The sequence below is a fragment of the Myotis daubentonii genome, chromosome X (genome assembly GCF_963259705.1).
Source record: "Myotis daubentonii chromosome X, mMyoDau2.1, whole genome shotgun sequence".
In the NCBI taxonomy this organism is placed as follows: domain Eukaryota; kingdom Metazoa; phylum Chordata; class Mammalia; order Chiroptera; family Vespertilionidae; genus Myotis; species Myotis daubentonii.
Window position 1 is genome coordinate 56504672 of NC_081861.1, and position 14276 is coordinate 56518947.

A 14276-nucleotide genomic window follows, 5' to 3' on the forward strand; every position below is an offset into this window, starting at 1 on the left:
AAAGGGTTGCTTTTGAACATGTGATTCTTTTTATTACTTTCATAACAATAAAATGTTTTATTAACGAATTAGTACATACTTGTATAAAATCTCCATTTCTCAAATTGATCTGGAATCCATATTTAATGTCATGAGACAAAGTAAACATCTTTTTTATAATCAGATACTGAAGTTCCCCTAGCACCACTAATTGAACAATTCATCCCTTCCCCTCTGACTTTTGCTGCTATCTCCTTTTACAGGTGTTAAATTCACAACCATTTGCACCTAAAAGCAAAGACAGGAAACAACCTAGTGCTCAAATGGAATGTGATAATGGAACTGAAGGAGGTGTGGGAGGGTAGGGGGGGTTGGGGTGGAGGCAGATGGTTGCCAGGCAGTAGGTCAGCAAGTTGCAACCCAGAGTAAAAGAAGTAGAAGGCAGAAAAAAGCCTCCATTCTGTCAAACAAGTGTTCCTTAAAGAATCCATTCTTGTGTGTGACATACTTGCTCTTATGATGTTTGGCTAATGTGTGTAGACCTCAGGCTCCTCATGCATCATGTGAAGATAGTGATAGTACCTACATCACAGGGTACTGTGTACCTGAGACCTAACCCAAGCAAGGAGCACATGCTTTGGAGTCAGTTAGCCAAGCTTCTCATCCCTGGCTCTACTACTAACTGGTTCTAGGTAGTTTCCTAATTTTCCAGCCTGTTTCCTCATCTGAATATGTGGCAACTAATAATAATATTAATAGTAATTATAAAGTAATAACTATCTTATGGAATTGCTATGAGAATTAAAGAGATACTGCATTTGAAAGGCGACTGGCACATAAATAAGCTTTCAATAAATCACAGTAGTATTGTGGTGATTTTAATTTTTGTCCCTATTATGGAAGGATCAGGAAGAGAAAGAAGGTTCAGCAAAGAAAACTGAGAACTAGGCACAAAAAGGTCTGGGTGGGGAAACTATGAGATGGGTGTCTTGGAAACCAAGGGGGGAAAGTGTTTAGAAGGAAGGATATAATACAAAAGGTTATTCAAACGTTAGTTTCTCCTGACAAAAGACTCATTTCATCTCTGAGCAACTAATTAGAATAAAGAAAGAAAGGAAGGAAAAGACCTATATGAAGGCTATCAAACATAAAATTCTCTAAAAGCCATACATTGGCTAACTCTTAATCTGATCAGAATGCCCTATTGTGCCATGTCTTCCAAATAAAGAAAATACATATTTCTTGAATAAAGGAAAAGCCAGTGTCACACAAAGTGAAATAAAGTTTCTGGTTTTTGTCATTTTGGTGAAATAAAAATTTAGACAAATTCAAGTTTACACAACAAAGAGGATGGAGGAGGGCCGAAAAGGGATGCATCACAGAAGTTTTCAAAGCAGCAATCTATACTGAACCCTAAAGCAGCTCCAATGGAAAGGAGGGTGGTGGAAAGTATAGCATTTATTTATTTTTCCTTTTACTCTACCTGAGCCCAGAAAGAAATTATGATAGCATGGATTGTTTATCTGAGTCATTCAATGTGGGAAGGATGTGGAAAATCATTGCACTTTGAAGTAGAAGAGTGGAGCAGCATTTCCCTCACCACTTACCTTTTTTTCAATTTGTTATTTAATTAATTTATTTATTATTTTTTAATCCTCGCTTGTATTTTTTCAATTGGTTTTCAGATAGAATGGAAGGATAGGAAGAGAGAGGGAAACATCTGTGTGAGCGACACATTGATTGGTTGGTTCCCACAGGCAACCTGACCAGGTCCAGGGATCATATCCACAACCCAAGTACTTGCCCTTGACCAGGAATCAAAACCCTCAACCCTTCAATCCTCTGGCTGACACTCAAACCACTGAGAAAAACTAGCCAGGGCTCATCACTCATCTTTATTTAGATGCGGGTAAAAGTTGAGGAAGAGGTCCCTTGAGAGGACAGCTGGGGAATATTAGGGGGCCCTGTGGCTTTAGGAGCCTGAGTGGAGCTACCTCCTGCCTGGAGTGAGGAAGGTGTCCCTTTGGCTTTGGAGAAATGAAGGTCACTGCCAGGGCCCCAGAGGGATGCAAGGAGTGGGCCTCTTTAGCCTTTGCTCCTGGCCAGTGCTCAGCTAAAGGGTTCCAGGCAGAGGGGCCCTCACAGTCTCCTGGTCAAGGGGTGAAGAGGTGGGGCTTACAGCAAACATGGAATGTGGGGTGGGGGAGGAGTGATGGCACAGCAGGGGAGGCTGAGCCTCTACCCCCCTCCACCAAGAGAGAGTGTGAGTGTGTGGCTTGGGGTGGGGGGTTGTAAGATGAGATTGTGGGATCCTGGATGGAGCAGGAGTAAGAAGCCAGGAAGGAGCTGAGGGGTGATTCTGGAAGGAGGAGCCCTTTAAGTCAGGTTCTGGGTGCAGCAGTCCAGGAAAGGCTGCAGTGGGCTTCTTGCAGTGCCTGGCTTCTCCCCCTCCCTCTGGGCCTCAACCCTCTTTGTCCCTATTAAGTGGGCCACCAACTGCTAGCTAACTAGAGCCCCAACACCTCGCTGCCCTCAGGACCACAGGGCCCAGAGTTCTGTGTGAAACCTCTGGGTCTGCAGTTCCTACCAGGCTTCCTGTCCATCTAAATGTGAGTCCCCAGCCTGGTCATCTGCCCCCACCCTCCTCCTCCTCTCTCCTACTCATACATCTATGCTTCCTCTTCACACACCATCTCCCACTGCAGCACCCTGTCCTCTCAGCTTAGTTGGAGCCCCTATTTTCTTCCTGACAAGCTCTCTCAGGTCTAGATTTATTTCACTCCACTCCCTATGTTAAATGAAATCATCTCCCTACCAACCTTGTGTTGCTCACAGGATAGGTACTGATAAAACTGCAAGAAACATGGGACCCTTAGGGACCTAGGTCACATGCCATTTTTTTTTTTTAATCACCCTAGGATACATTTCCATTGGTTTTAGAGAAAGAAGAAGGGGAAGTGGGGATGAGGGAGAGAGAGACACACACACAGACATGAGAAACATTGATTGGCTGTCCCCCATACTCACACTGACCTGGGATCAAACCTGAACCTAGGTATATATCTGACCCGAAATCAAACCCACAACTTTTTCGTGTACAGGATGACACTCCAACAAACTGAGCCATGTGGCCAGAGCACACATTATTATTTATCGCCCTCCAATCTGAAGCCATGAAATAGATGTCAGGAAGGTCCTTCTGCATCTTCTCTCTCCTATTAATGCCCTTAATTCCAAAATGGTATTTGAATTTTCTAATTCCCTTATTTTTTTTTACACGCCCTGACATCCAGATTGCTTTTCATCCTGCCCTGGCTATTCCCATTCTTGGGTCGAGGTGAAGTAAGCTTGGAATTCTTGGGCTGCTAGTGTCCTCTAGCATGCAGCTAGGGTGAGGCTTGGAAGGCCTGAGCCTCGAGGTACCACAATCCTAAGAGTAGCTAGTTTCTGTGTAATTAGGGAGGAGGCAGAGATGATAGTGTCAGCCCAAAGGACAGTCTTGTTGCTGCTTCCAGGCATTGTCCAGAAACAGCAGTAGCAGCAATCTATGAAATCTACCCAGGAAAGGAAGAGCTGCCCCTTCCCAAAGTGAACAGGAATGGAGCCCCTGAAGTACCCATTTACCATTTTTGCCCCCACCCCTGTCCCATAATCAGATTTCTCAGATGCATTAGAGAAGCATTGGGACATTATTAACAAGTGGATGGGGACTTGACTCAGTGACTTAAGAGACAGATCAATTGTGATAAGGAGCTCTTTGGGAGGTATTCAGTCTTTTTTAAAAATTTCTTTATTGATTAAGATATTTGATCACTTTTATGTATACATATATTTATCTGGGTACACAATTATAAGGAAATATACAAAAGGACATTCATCAAAGGGCTGACAATGGCTATATGAGTGGAGAGTTTCAGGTGATTTATACTTTAGTTTTTCTATTTTCCTACATTTTTAAAGGTTTAACAAAGTGTTCTACTCCTTTCATAAAACGAAGTCAGCAAGGAAATAGATGCACAGAGAATAGACCCTTAGGGAGACAGAAGAGGGAGCAGGGACAGAGGTCAGGCCATCCCCTCCACTTTGCTGGCATCCAACACCTCCTCTTCCATGGATTAATTCATGCAGGTAGAAATATACTCCCATTTATCCTCATCACCAGTTTTTTAGTATATCTAAGGATTTACTTAGGGCTGGGTGTATCACTTTACTGTGGCTCAGAGGTCATTGTTTTTACTGGGTACCTCTTTTGACCCCTCCTCCTCTGTAGGTATCAGCTCATGCAAGGTGATGATCAGCTTCTCAAATACCTGGGCCTTTTTGCTCTCATTGTCACAGGTTTCCTTGGAGTGGCCCTCTTTTCTACAATATGAACAGTGGGTTCTGTATTTTCGCTTCCTGGCTCTACGCATATCCCCAGAACCATCATTCTTATACCCGGAACCACCACTGATGGAAGGAGACTGGACCTGGGAACTGTTGGGGGAATCAATGACCAATGTCTGATCCTGAGGTGGGACCCTGTCTCTGAGGGGAGGGGCACCCACGGATGGAAGTGGAGGGTCTACCAGGATCACATCCTCATCTGAGTCATTGATGATATCACCTAGCTCTATCACATTGCAGTCAGCACTGCCGATCACTATCTGTAGGGAACCCTGAAATGCCACTGGGCTGGTTGCCCTCTCCAACATTGACTCATATCTCCTGGCATGCTTCCGATTAATAAAAGTGTCATCCCAATCCTCCTCCTCCCTTATCATCTTGATTAACTCCAGGAAATTGGGAAAACACTCCTGCTCATTTGCATACATCCTGAGAAGATGCTACAGCCTATAGTGCAGGTCCCCATTCAGCTCAGCCCCTAAAAGGAGCTGGTGTAGGCGAGTCTGGTTTGCATCTTTCTCGGCTATGATCCCTGCCTGAATTGCATTTTGGAGCTGTACTTCTATACGGATCACATAAAGGGAGGCTTTCTCCCCTTGTGCCTGCAGGGTGTTAAAAAATTTACCATGGGCAGTGATACTGCTTTCAGACTCCCCAAACACCAATTTCATTGCCCGTAAGAAACCTGCCACACTTAGGCTGGGGTTGGCTGCCTGGAGCAAATGCATGACCTCCCGGGCAGGGCCCCTAAGGGTTTTCATCAGGCGCTTGAGCTTCTCCTCCTCAGACATATTCCAATCTGGCAGGACCCCATTGACTTGGATTAGCCAGCTTTCAAAGGTTTCTTCCCCTTGGGCTGGTACTGCTCTGCTGGTAAACAAATTCATGTTTCTTTCTGCCATGTTGAACCTTAAAGGACCAAGACTCCTCCCCAAGGACCTCAACATGGAAGGGGCCCAAGGAGGCAAGGGTGTGTTTTGCCGCCGGCTATTACCCACATGAGTAATGATGCTAGCCATGACCAAATGATCAATGATCGCCTATATGTATAACAAGATGCTCAGGCTTTTAGAAAAGCCTAATCTGCAGGAGGAATTCCCAAAGCAATATTCCTGGGCTCTGCCTTCCTTGTATCTCAATAGGAGCTGTAAAAAAAGTGGCGGGGTGGATGGAGAGGGTAAAGTCAATAAGGAAGTAGACCTCAGGGAAGCAGACTGCAATAGGTTTCTCAACCTTCCTGAACATCCTGCAGTACATTTTATATATGCCCACTGCCCTAAAATTAACCTTCAGGAAACTGTCAATTACAACCTTCTGGAGCTAGGGGGTGTCCCATGCTAACAAGGATGCTTTTCAGAGCCACATCCATCCTCTCCTACCAATCCTCCAGGAGGGAGGAGGATGGGCAAACTGTAGCTTGGAATTCCAGGTAAAATAGTGTGTGGAGCTGAACCAGGCGCTCAAAATAGAGTGCAATGGTCTAAGTCTTACAGATTTGTGGTAATAAATGAGATTAAACTCTTGGTCTCAGGTTTCAACTATAACCCCTTCTCAAAGTTTGCCGGTTATTTCTCAGATTCTTACCAGAGCTCGAAAACAAGGGCACACCTTTATTTCACTTCCAGACTCTGCAACAGGTGCCCTCCGTGAGAAAGTTCCTTTCTGGGGTAGGTCGACCTTTTACCACTCAGGGTCGAATATTCCAGTCCTCAGATTGCATCATCGTGGAGGGCAAGGCAGGGAAGAGAAGAATCAGAAGCAGCCTCATTCCCACCACCACCCAACCACCCAACCACCCAACCACCGCTGTATCCAGACAGAAAATTCCCTCTCCCATCTTCTGAATACAAGCCAAAGCGACCCCTACATTACATTTTCTCAAGGAAATCTTCAGCCTACCAGCTCTGCAATCAGCCACACAGATTTCAAGTTCTCATTTGGCTTTAAAGGTCTACCACCTAGAAAGGGAATAGGAGTTGGAACGAACACCAACATATTCCCCTCCCGGAAGAGATGAAATAAAAAGGGTTTCAAGGCAGATAGCTAGCGATTCATCCCCATTCCTTTCCCCTAACTACCCCTCCTGAAAACGACCCCCCTCCTCAGTCTAGGCAAATCCTACCCACTAGGCAGCATCCAGTGACACCCCCACCTCCTCCCTCCAGCTGGGCTATGGGAGAGCTCCTTCCCCTGCCTCACAGTTTTCGATTCCCCAAGCGTGGAGCCGCCCAGTACTGCTGGAGCTTCCCTGAGCCTTTCACCACGCCAGGCATTCGCACCCCCTTTCTTTACCTGTACTCATCCGGTGGACAGTGGATGGTGCTGAGTGGACAGCAAGGTATGCCGCCTTCAGATCTCTGAGGCCCTGAGGCGGGGGTGGGGGTAGGATGTTGCTTCCTAGGCCACTAAGCTAATTGGGGCTGCTAAAAGGAGCTGCTCTGCAAGGCCGCCCAGCAAGGGGGAGCTGAGTTGAGGCCTCATAGTTCCCACAGCAGCGGAGGCGGCCCCTTCTTACCCACAGGGCCCTCCCAGCAGCCATGCTTCTTTCAGCCTTTGCCCATTGAGACAAAAGAGCATAATGAGCCTGGCGGCGCGGCCAATCAGTGGGACGCGGGGGCGGCCTCCCTGGTCAGCCTCAGCCCAAGCCATAGCTAGCAAAAGGGGGGAGCTACTCGCGGGGGCTGCGGCACACAGGCGCGAGAGCCAGCATAGTGTCAAGTGCAGCTGGGAAGCACCGGACTCGGCCGATTTGCATTTTACCCGTGAGTTTGTTGCTTTTCTCTTTGCTTCCCTTCTCCCACTCCCCTTCTACCTTACTTTCCTTAGCACTCTGCGACTGGATGTCTTAAGCACAAGGTGGGACAGAAATCAAGTGAACAATAAGAGTTCCTCACCTTTGTATAGTAGAGGGAAGGGGGGAAAGCATTTACTGAGAGCTTTCTACTTGCAGATGCTCTTGCATTAACATTCATTGATTCTTCTCAGCAGCCTTGGGAAGAAGGTAGCGGAGTGCCCATTTCATAGAGAGGGGGCTTAAGCGCTCAGGCAATATGGTTAGGAAGTGCGGAGCTAAGAGCTCATACCCAAGTCGACATGTCTGATTTCAAAAGCTGTCTCTTGTGAACACTCCTCCCTCCCTACTCTCAGATTGAGGGTTAGTGGAGAAGAGCCAAAGTGGAGATTGGAGGGCTCATTTAGAATTACATAGAAATAGTCAGCAAGGACTACTCTCTCTATTTCATAGATAAGGAAACAGAGAGGTTAAGTATGTTGCCTGGAACCACATAGCAAATAAGCATCAGCTTTGATTTTGCATCCAAGTCTGCTGCTCTCTGAATGCTATTTGCTCAATTGAGCTTTTTTTTTTTTTTACATTAGTGTTCTCAAACCTTATCAACAGCAAGCAGTCTTGGTGTGCTGGTAGTGCAGAGGGAGGGGATGAGGAGGCTGCAGGGAGAGGGGTGTGGGAAGACATGGGCAACTTTTACATTACCCATTATACCCAAGAGGAAAGTAAGGTAACTTTCTTTCTCTTTTTTACACTAAAACAAGTTGCCAGTTTATTTATTTTTTTAAGTAAAACAGTATTTCTACAGCTTATGGCCCCAAAAGAGATAAAGCTTAGAGGTGAAATGACACCTGAAATTACAAGGTGAAGCCAAAATTTGGATCAAATCTCTCTGATGCCAGAACCCATGCTATTAACCAAAGTGTGGGTACAAGGCTGGCTGCCTCAGAATCATTTTGGAGAGTTTGTGAGAAATGTAGATTCCTGAGACCCACCTCTGGGGGATTTGGATTTACTAAGACTGGAATGGGGAGTATGATTTATATTTTTAAATACTACCATTGTTAATTCTGAGGTGTAGAGAGATTTGTGAACCACATCAAGTGAGTAGGCCTGCTGCCAATGTACCTGTCCACAGTATATCTGTCATGAGATGCAACTCCAGAGCAGAGATTCCTACCTAGGGTCTTCCCTGAAATTGTTGGCAAAGAATTTGGACCCTGTCTATCTTTCTGAGTCCACAGCTTGGTAGATTTTCAAATAAGTCAGCCACCCAGAAATGGTTAAGAACCACTTCCCTACAACCTTTCTTTATAGCATCTTCCTCTTTCAACTTGATTTTGAGAAAGAAGTGTGAGAACGAAACAATTTGATCTAAACCAAAACCATAGCTCTCTGCTGCTGATAGAGCTCTTTCATTTCCTGGCTTCAGGACAGGTTGCTAGGTTGCCCTTCTGTGAGCTCTTGAGGGGACCTCTCCTTTGCTGGATTTTCCATCACTGGCCCCAGAGAAGTAGCAACTCCATGGAAACGGCATGCAGGGCTGTCCATAGTGAATGGGTTGTGAAGCCAGGGGCTGGGAAACCTGCTCCATTTTCCGTGACTTCTGGTTCTTGGAGAGCAGGTCTTCACTTACTAGTATGTCAATTATGGCTAGAAGGCTTCCTATGGGTCTTGTTCTTGACTTCTGTTGCTTGAAAGCAAATGAACAATCTGATTCCCTTTTACTGATGAGTTCATCTTCAACCTACCAAGGTACTTCACCTGCTCCTTTCTGCCTTTTTATTTACAGCCCCAATACCTAGAGTTCCTTGAAGTAAACAATTCAGATTTGGAGATGAAGCACTTTCCATTTGAACACTGTGGACTTTTTCTTGTGGATGGAACAGTGAATGGGGTAGAGGAGGGAGGTAGAAGGTTCATCTTACACAGTCAGGAGTGATGCTGGAAGTAGCTCTTAGGTTTCCTTTCCAGTGGTTTTCAACCTTCTGGCCCTTTAAATACAGTTCCTCACTCATGTTGTGACCCAACCATAAAATTATTTTCGTTGCTACTTCATAACTGTCATGTTGCTACTGTTATGAATTGTAATGTAAATATCTGATATGCAGGATGGTCTTAGGCGACCCCTGTGAAAGGGTTGTTTGACCACCAAAGGGGTCGCGACCCACAGGTTGAGAACTGCTGCAAGTTTAGACTCTTGCTTCTGCTCTCCAATCCCATGACATCTAACCCTGGGGTTCAGTAGATTCTTGTGTTTAAATTGACTTCCTCACCAAATTAGGTGATCTGCAGTTGACCTGGTGAGGGTGGGTCAAATAGGACAAATAATAGCTCTTAAAGCTCTGACAAAAAAATAGTGAAAGGAAATGGATTGTGTAAATGTGCCTGGATCTGGTCATTAGAACAAAGTGGGAAGGTCTCTGCCCAAGGCTGGGAGGAAGATTTGCTCATTTGGCTCCAACTGGGTACAGAGCATCCCTTATCTCTGGCCTCAATATGTGGACTGTGTTCCAATTCATGGCTTTATTGAGACCACATTTTCCAATTTCTACAAAGGAACCTTAATAGCCCAAAGTTTAGGGAGATAAAAGCTTTCAGTTGAACAGTTGAAACAACAATGGTTGTCCTTGACTGCCTGCCTCTGTGCCAGGAACTTTCCATCTGTTATCTTATTTAAGCTTCTCAGCAACCCTGTTAAGACAGGCATGCTATTCCATTTTGCAGATCCAGAAACGGATTTTTGGGGAGGTTAAGTAAATTGCATAAGCCACACAGCTGGTTAGTGGAGGTACTGGGACTCCAATGCAGGGCTGTCAAACTCCAAAAGCCATGAATAGTTCTTTTTTGCTGTCTTCCAAACAAATAATTGAAAATGGACTCTGCAGATGACCCAGTACATTAGACTGATTTTAGCGTTTAGAACAATGTAGTTGTAATCTTTATTCCTGGGATCTCATTTTTTAAAGTGAAACTACTATTATAACTTGTGGAGCAACTTAAATACTGTTAGGTTAGGTGGCTCAGGAGGCGGCGCAAGAAATAGAGTCCAGTGAATCAGAAAAGAAAGGAAAGGAAAAGGTTTATTCTGCGCCCCCGGGAGACCCACGTACCCCCAGGACAGGGCACGGTGGATTCACGCCAACAGGGAGGGGGGCGCTTTTTTTATACTGCAGTTGGGTGAGGGGCGGGGACATGAGCTGAGGAATTCTCTGCTGCAGGGGATGGGCGGGGGTATTCAGAAGAAGTCCCTATCTGTGTGGGGGTATGTGGATTCAGGGAGAAGAAGCTGGTATCTGTGTCTGGCACGTTGATCTGTGAGAAATCCCAGGGGAAGTCCATTGTCTCATCACATGTCTGCATGTATCTGATCCTGGGCTCTCTCCGACCTAACAAATACCAAGTATTGTGCTAAGCATTTTATATTTTTCATCTCATGCATCCTTCATGACAATAATTTTACAGATAAGTATACTGAAGCACAGAGAGGTAAAGGGACAGAGACTTGGCCAAGGTCATAAAGCTAGGAAGTGGCACTGCAAAATTCAAACCCACAATGCACTGCAGTGTGGAAAACAAATGTGGCCCTCATTCTAAATCATCTCTCTGTCAGCCACAGCTGTATCTCCTTCCCATGGTCTGCATCCAGCACCATGCACCACTCATGCTTTTAAGTCACAGTGCCTTGGGCCTCTTCCTCAGCCTAGAATACCTGCCCTCACTCCTCTACCTAATGAAGGTCTGCTTATTGGTTAAAGATCAAGTCAGATGCCCCTCCCTGAAGAAAAATTTTTGGCTGTTCCCTGTCCCAGGTGGAATACATAGCTCTTGCCTTTCTACTCTGTCCTTGATTACACACTTTGTTTTGCCTTCCAGTGTAGATTAGCTCATTGTTGACTTGTCTACCTCACTATATTCCTAAACCCTTTAAGGTAGGTACAAAGTCCTATTCACTTCCAGCTCCACAGTGATTTACCCACAGTTATTCACTAGATCAGTGGTCGGCAAACTCATTAGTCAACAGAGCCAAATATCAACACTACAACGATTGAAATTTCTTTTGAGAGCCAAAATTTTAAAACTTAAACTATATAGGTAGGTACATTGTTATTAACTTAATTAGGGTACTCCTAAGACTTAGGAAGAGCCACACTCAAAGGGCCAAAGAGCCACATGTGGCTTGCGAGCCGCAGTTTGCTGACCACGGCACTAGATGATCATACTGAATACATGTTTGTGAGCTGACCAACAGATTGGCTCAGGTATGCCCTGAATGAATGGACAAATGTGGGACTGGATCCTTGGATGGTCACACAGGCTATCCATCTGGACTAGTCTGGCCAGGAGAGTCTGGAATCCCCTGGGCTCACTTTAGTAGGCTACAAATGCAGGAGGCACAGGCCAACTCCAGGCCCAACCTGTGGTCTTGACTTTGAAATTCATCTTAATGGGGCAGGTTGTCTGGGATTGTTTAACACCTTGACATTTACAGAAGAAAAGTCTTTCCCACCTCCAAATGAACATGGGATTGGTTCCATCATACCACATCATCTGGTTCTGGCTGGCCTGAGAATGTCCCACAGGAGCATTTGCTCTGTGGAGACAGATGTGAGGTCAGGAAGCATCTTATTTTTATTTATTTATTTTTATCGAGGCCACCATGCTATGGATGCTCAACCACTTTATCTCATTTGATTTTATTAATCTTCACAACTACATATTGAGAGAGATCTATTGTCCTTATTTTATAGCTGAAGAAACCAAGACTTGGTGAAGTTTCTTGAACAACCAGACAACTAAGTAAATGTGGAGGCAGAATTCAGTCTCAGGTCAGTCTGTCCCCAAGACTAGCATCTGAACAAGAAAAACTGGCCTCTCTTCACCCCCATTAAATAGGAAAAATTAGATTTATAAAATGACAAATTAGATATGTCTAAATAATTCACCTTTAATCCCTGAAAATGACTGGAAAAGGGGGCAAAAAAAATCAGGGATGGAAAAATACAATTAATTCCTCTATCAAATATTTGCCAAAATTCCCCCATGTGAATGCCCTGACATGCACAGTATGAGGATACCTAGGGAGATTTTTACCCGGTTTTCTCATTTTATAACTCAGATGGAGGAGACTACAAGATGTAAATTAATTTCTAAAGGTCGCATAGGATTGGGAAGTTAACACAACTGGCACTTAGAATGATGGTCTGCCAAATCCTAGCTCCGTTTTCTCTTTGCTAAGTCAGCCTGCCTTATGCAGCTAGTAAAAAATGTTTTTAGGTTACTCAGGAAAGTATTGGAAGGAAGTGGTACATTGTTGCACTCTGAAATAGAAGAAGGAACAGACATTTCCCTCATCACTCATCTTTATTTAGATGCGGGTAAAAGTTGGGGAAGAGGTCCCTTGGGAGGACAGCTGGGGAATATTAGGGGGCCCTGTGGCTTTAGGAGCCTGAGTGGAGCTACCTCCTGCCTGGAGTGAGGAAGGTGTCCCTTTGGCTTTGGAGAAATGAAGGTCACTGCCAGGGCCCCAGAGGGATGCAAGGAGTGGGCCTCTTTAGCCTTTGCTCCTGGCCAGTGCTCAGCTAAAGGGTTCCAGGCAGAGGGGCCCTCACAGTCTCCTGGTCAAGGGGTGAAGAGGTGGGGCTTACAGCAAACATGGAATGTGGGGTGGGGGAGGAGTGATGGCACAGCAGGGGAGGCTGAGCCTCTACCCCCCTCCACCAAGAGAGAGTGTGAGTGTGTGGCTTGGGGTGGGGGGTTGTAAAATGAGATTGTGGGATCCTGGATGGAGCAGGAGTAAGAAGCCATGAAGGAGCTGAGGGGTGATTCTGGAAGGAGGAGCCCTTTAAGTCAGGTTCTGGGTGCAGCAGTCCAGGAAAGGCTGCAGTGGGCTTCTTGCAGTGCCTGGCTTCTTCCCCTCCCTCTGGGCCTCAACCCTCTTTGTCCCTATTAAGTGGGCCACCAACTGCTAGCTAACTAGAGCCCCAACACCTCGCTCCCCTCAGGACCACAGGGCCCAGAGTTCTGTGTGAAACCTCTGGGTCTGCAGTTCCTACCAGGCTTCCTATCCATCTAAATGTGAGTCCCCAGCCTGGTCATCTGCCCCCACCCTCCTCCTCCTCTCTCCTACTCATACATCTATGCTTCCTCTTCACACACCATCTCCCACTGCAGCACCCTGTCCTCTCAGCTTAGTTGGAGCCCCTATTTCCTTCCTGACAAGCTCTCTCAGGTTCTCAGATTCACACTGAGCATTAATTTTTTCTTGAGCACTGCTTCTTCCCTTTTTTTAATGGTTCTGACTCAGAGGCAATTCTGTCTGCCCTCTCCCCAGGACATATGGTAATATGGAGATGTTTTTTGTTGTCATAGCTGTTTAGGGCAAAACTGGTGCTACTGGCATCCAGTAAGTAGAGGCCAGGATACTGCTAAATATCCTACCATGCACAGGATAGGCACTAGAACAAAGAATTTTCTGACCCAAAATGTCAATAGTGTCAAGGCTGAGAACCTCTGCTCTCTCATACAAGGTTAGGCATGGAAATTGCTAGGTGCAGAGTCTTTTGGTGCTGAATTTCTAGGAACAGCTCCTCTTTCTATTCCTCATTCTGGATGGGGGAACATGAAACAACTACAACATAGGCAAGAATCTACAGAAACAGAGTAGAGGAAGACTCACCACTCCTAAAACTTCCAATTTTTAAAGGCAACAACTTTTGAATGCCTTTCTGCTGTACAAGATAGTGCCACTTTTCAGAAAGAGAATAGCAACTTATTATTCTAGCAACTTATCAAATGTGACTTTTCATGTGGTGAAAACAGAATATAATAGGTTTTGGAGCCCTCCTTCTCCAGTTTTATTCAATCTTAAACTTCCTTTGAATATTAGAATATTTGCTGTGTCAGCAAAACACTGTAGAGGTGACTCCAGAAAAACTAACTGCGTTTGTTTTAATTCTTCCTTAAGAGAGTTATTTCTCAGAGGCTGGACCAAAGAGTGGCTTGTTTCCTTAAAGCTGAGTTTCTCGTAGTTCTCTTTCTAACTAAGCAGTGAAAATGCTCACCAACAGATTTAATAGTCAGCCTAACTTATTCCCCCCAACTCTTGCCAGTTTATTCCATC

At 45.3% G+C, this 14276-nt stretch overlaps 1 protein-coding gene across 1 annotated transcript; it reads right to left on the reverse strand.

Moving 5' to 3' along the window:
• Positions 1 to 3793: 3793 nt before the first annotated feature.
• Positions 3794 to 6891, reverse strand: ZCCHC18 (zinc finger CCHC-type containing 18). The gene is given in 2 exon segments (XM_059678928.1): positions 3794 to 6323; positions 6658 to 6891. A coding segment is annotated over 1 exon segment (1188 nt). The 5' UTR covers positions 5385 to 6323; positions 6658 to 6891; the 3' UTR covers positions 3794 to 4196.
• Between the last annotated feature and the right edge of the window lie 7385 nt (positions 6892 to 14276).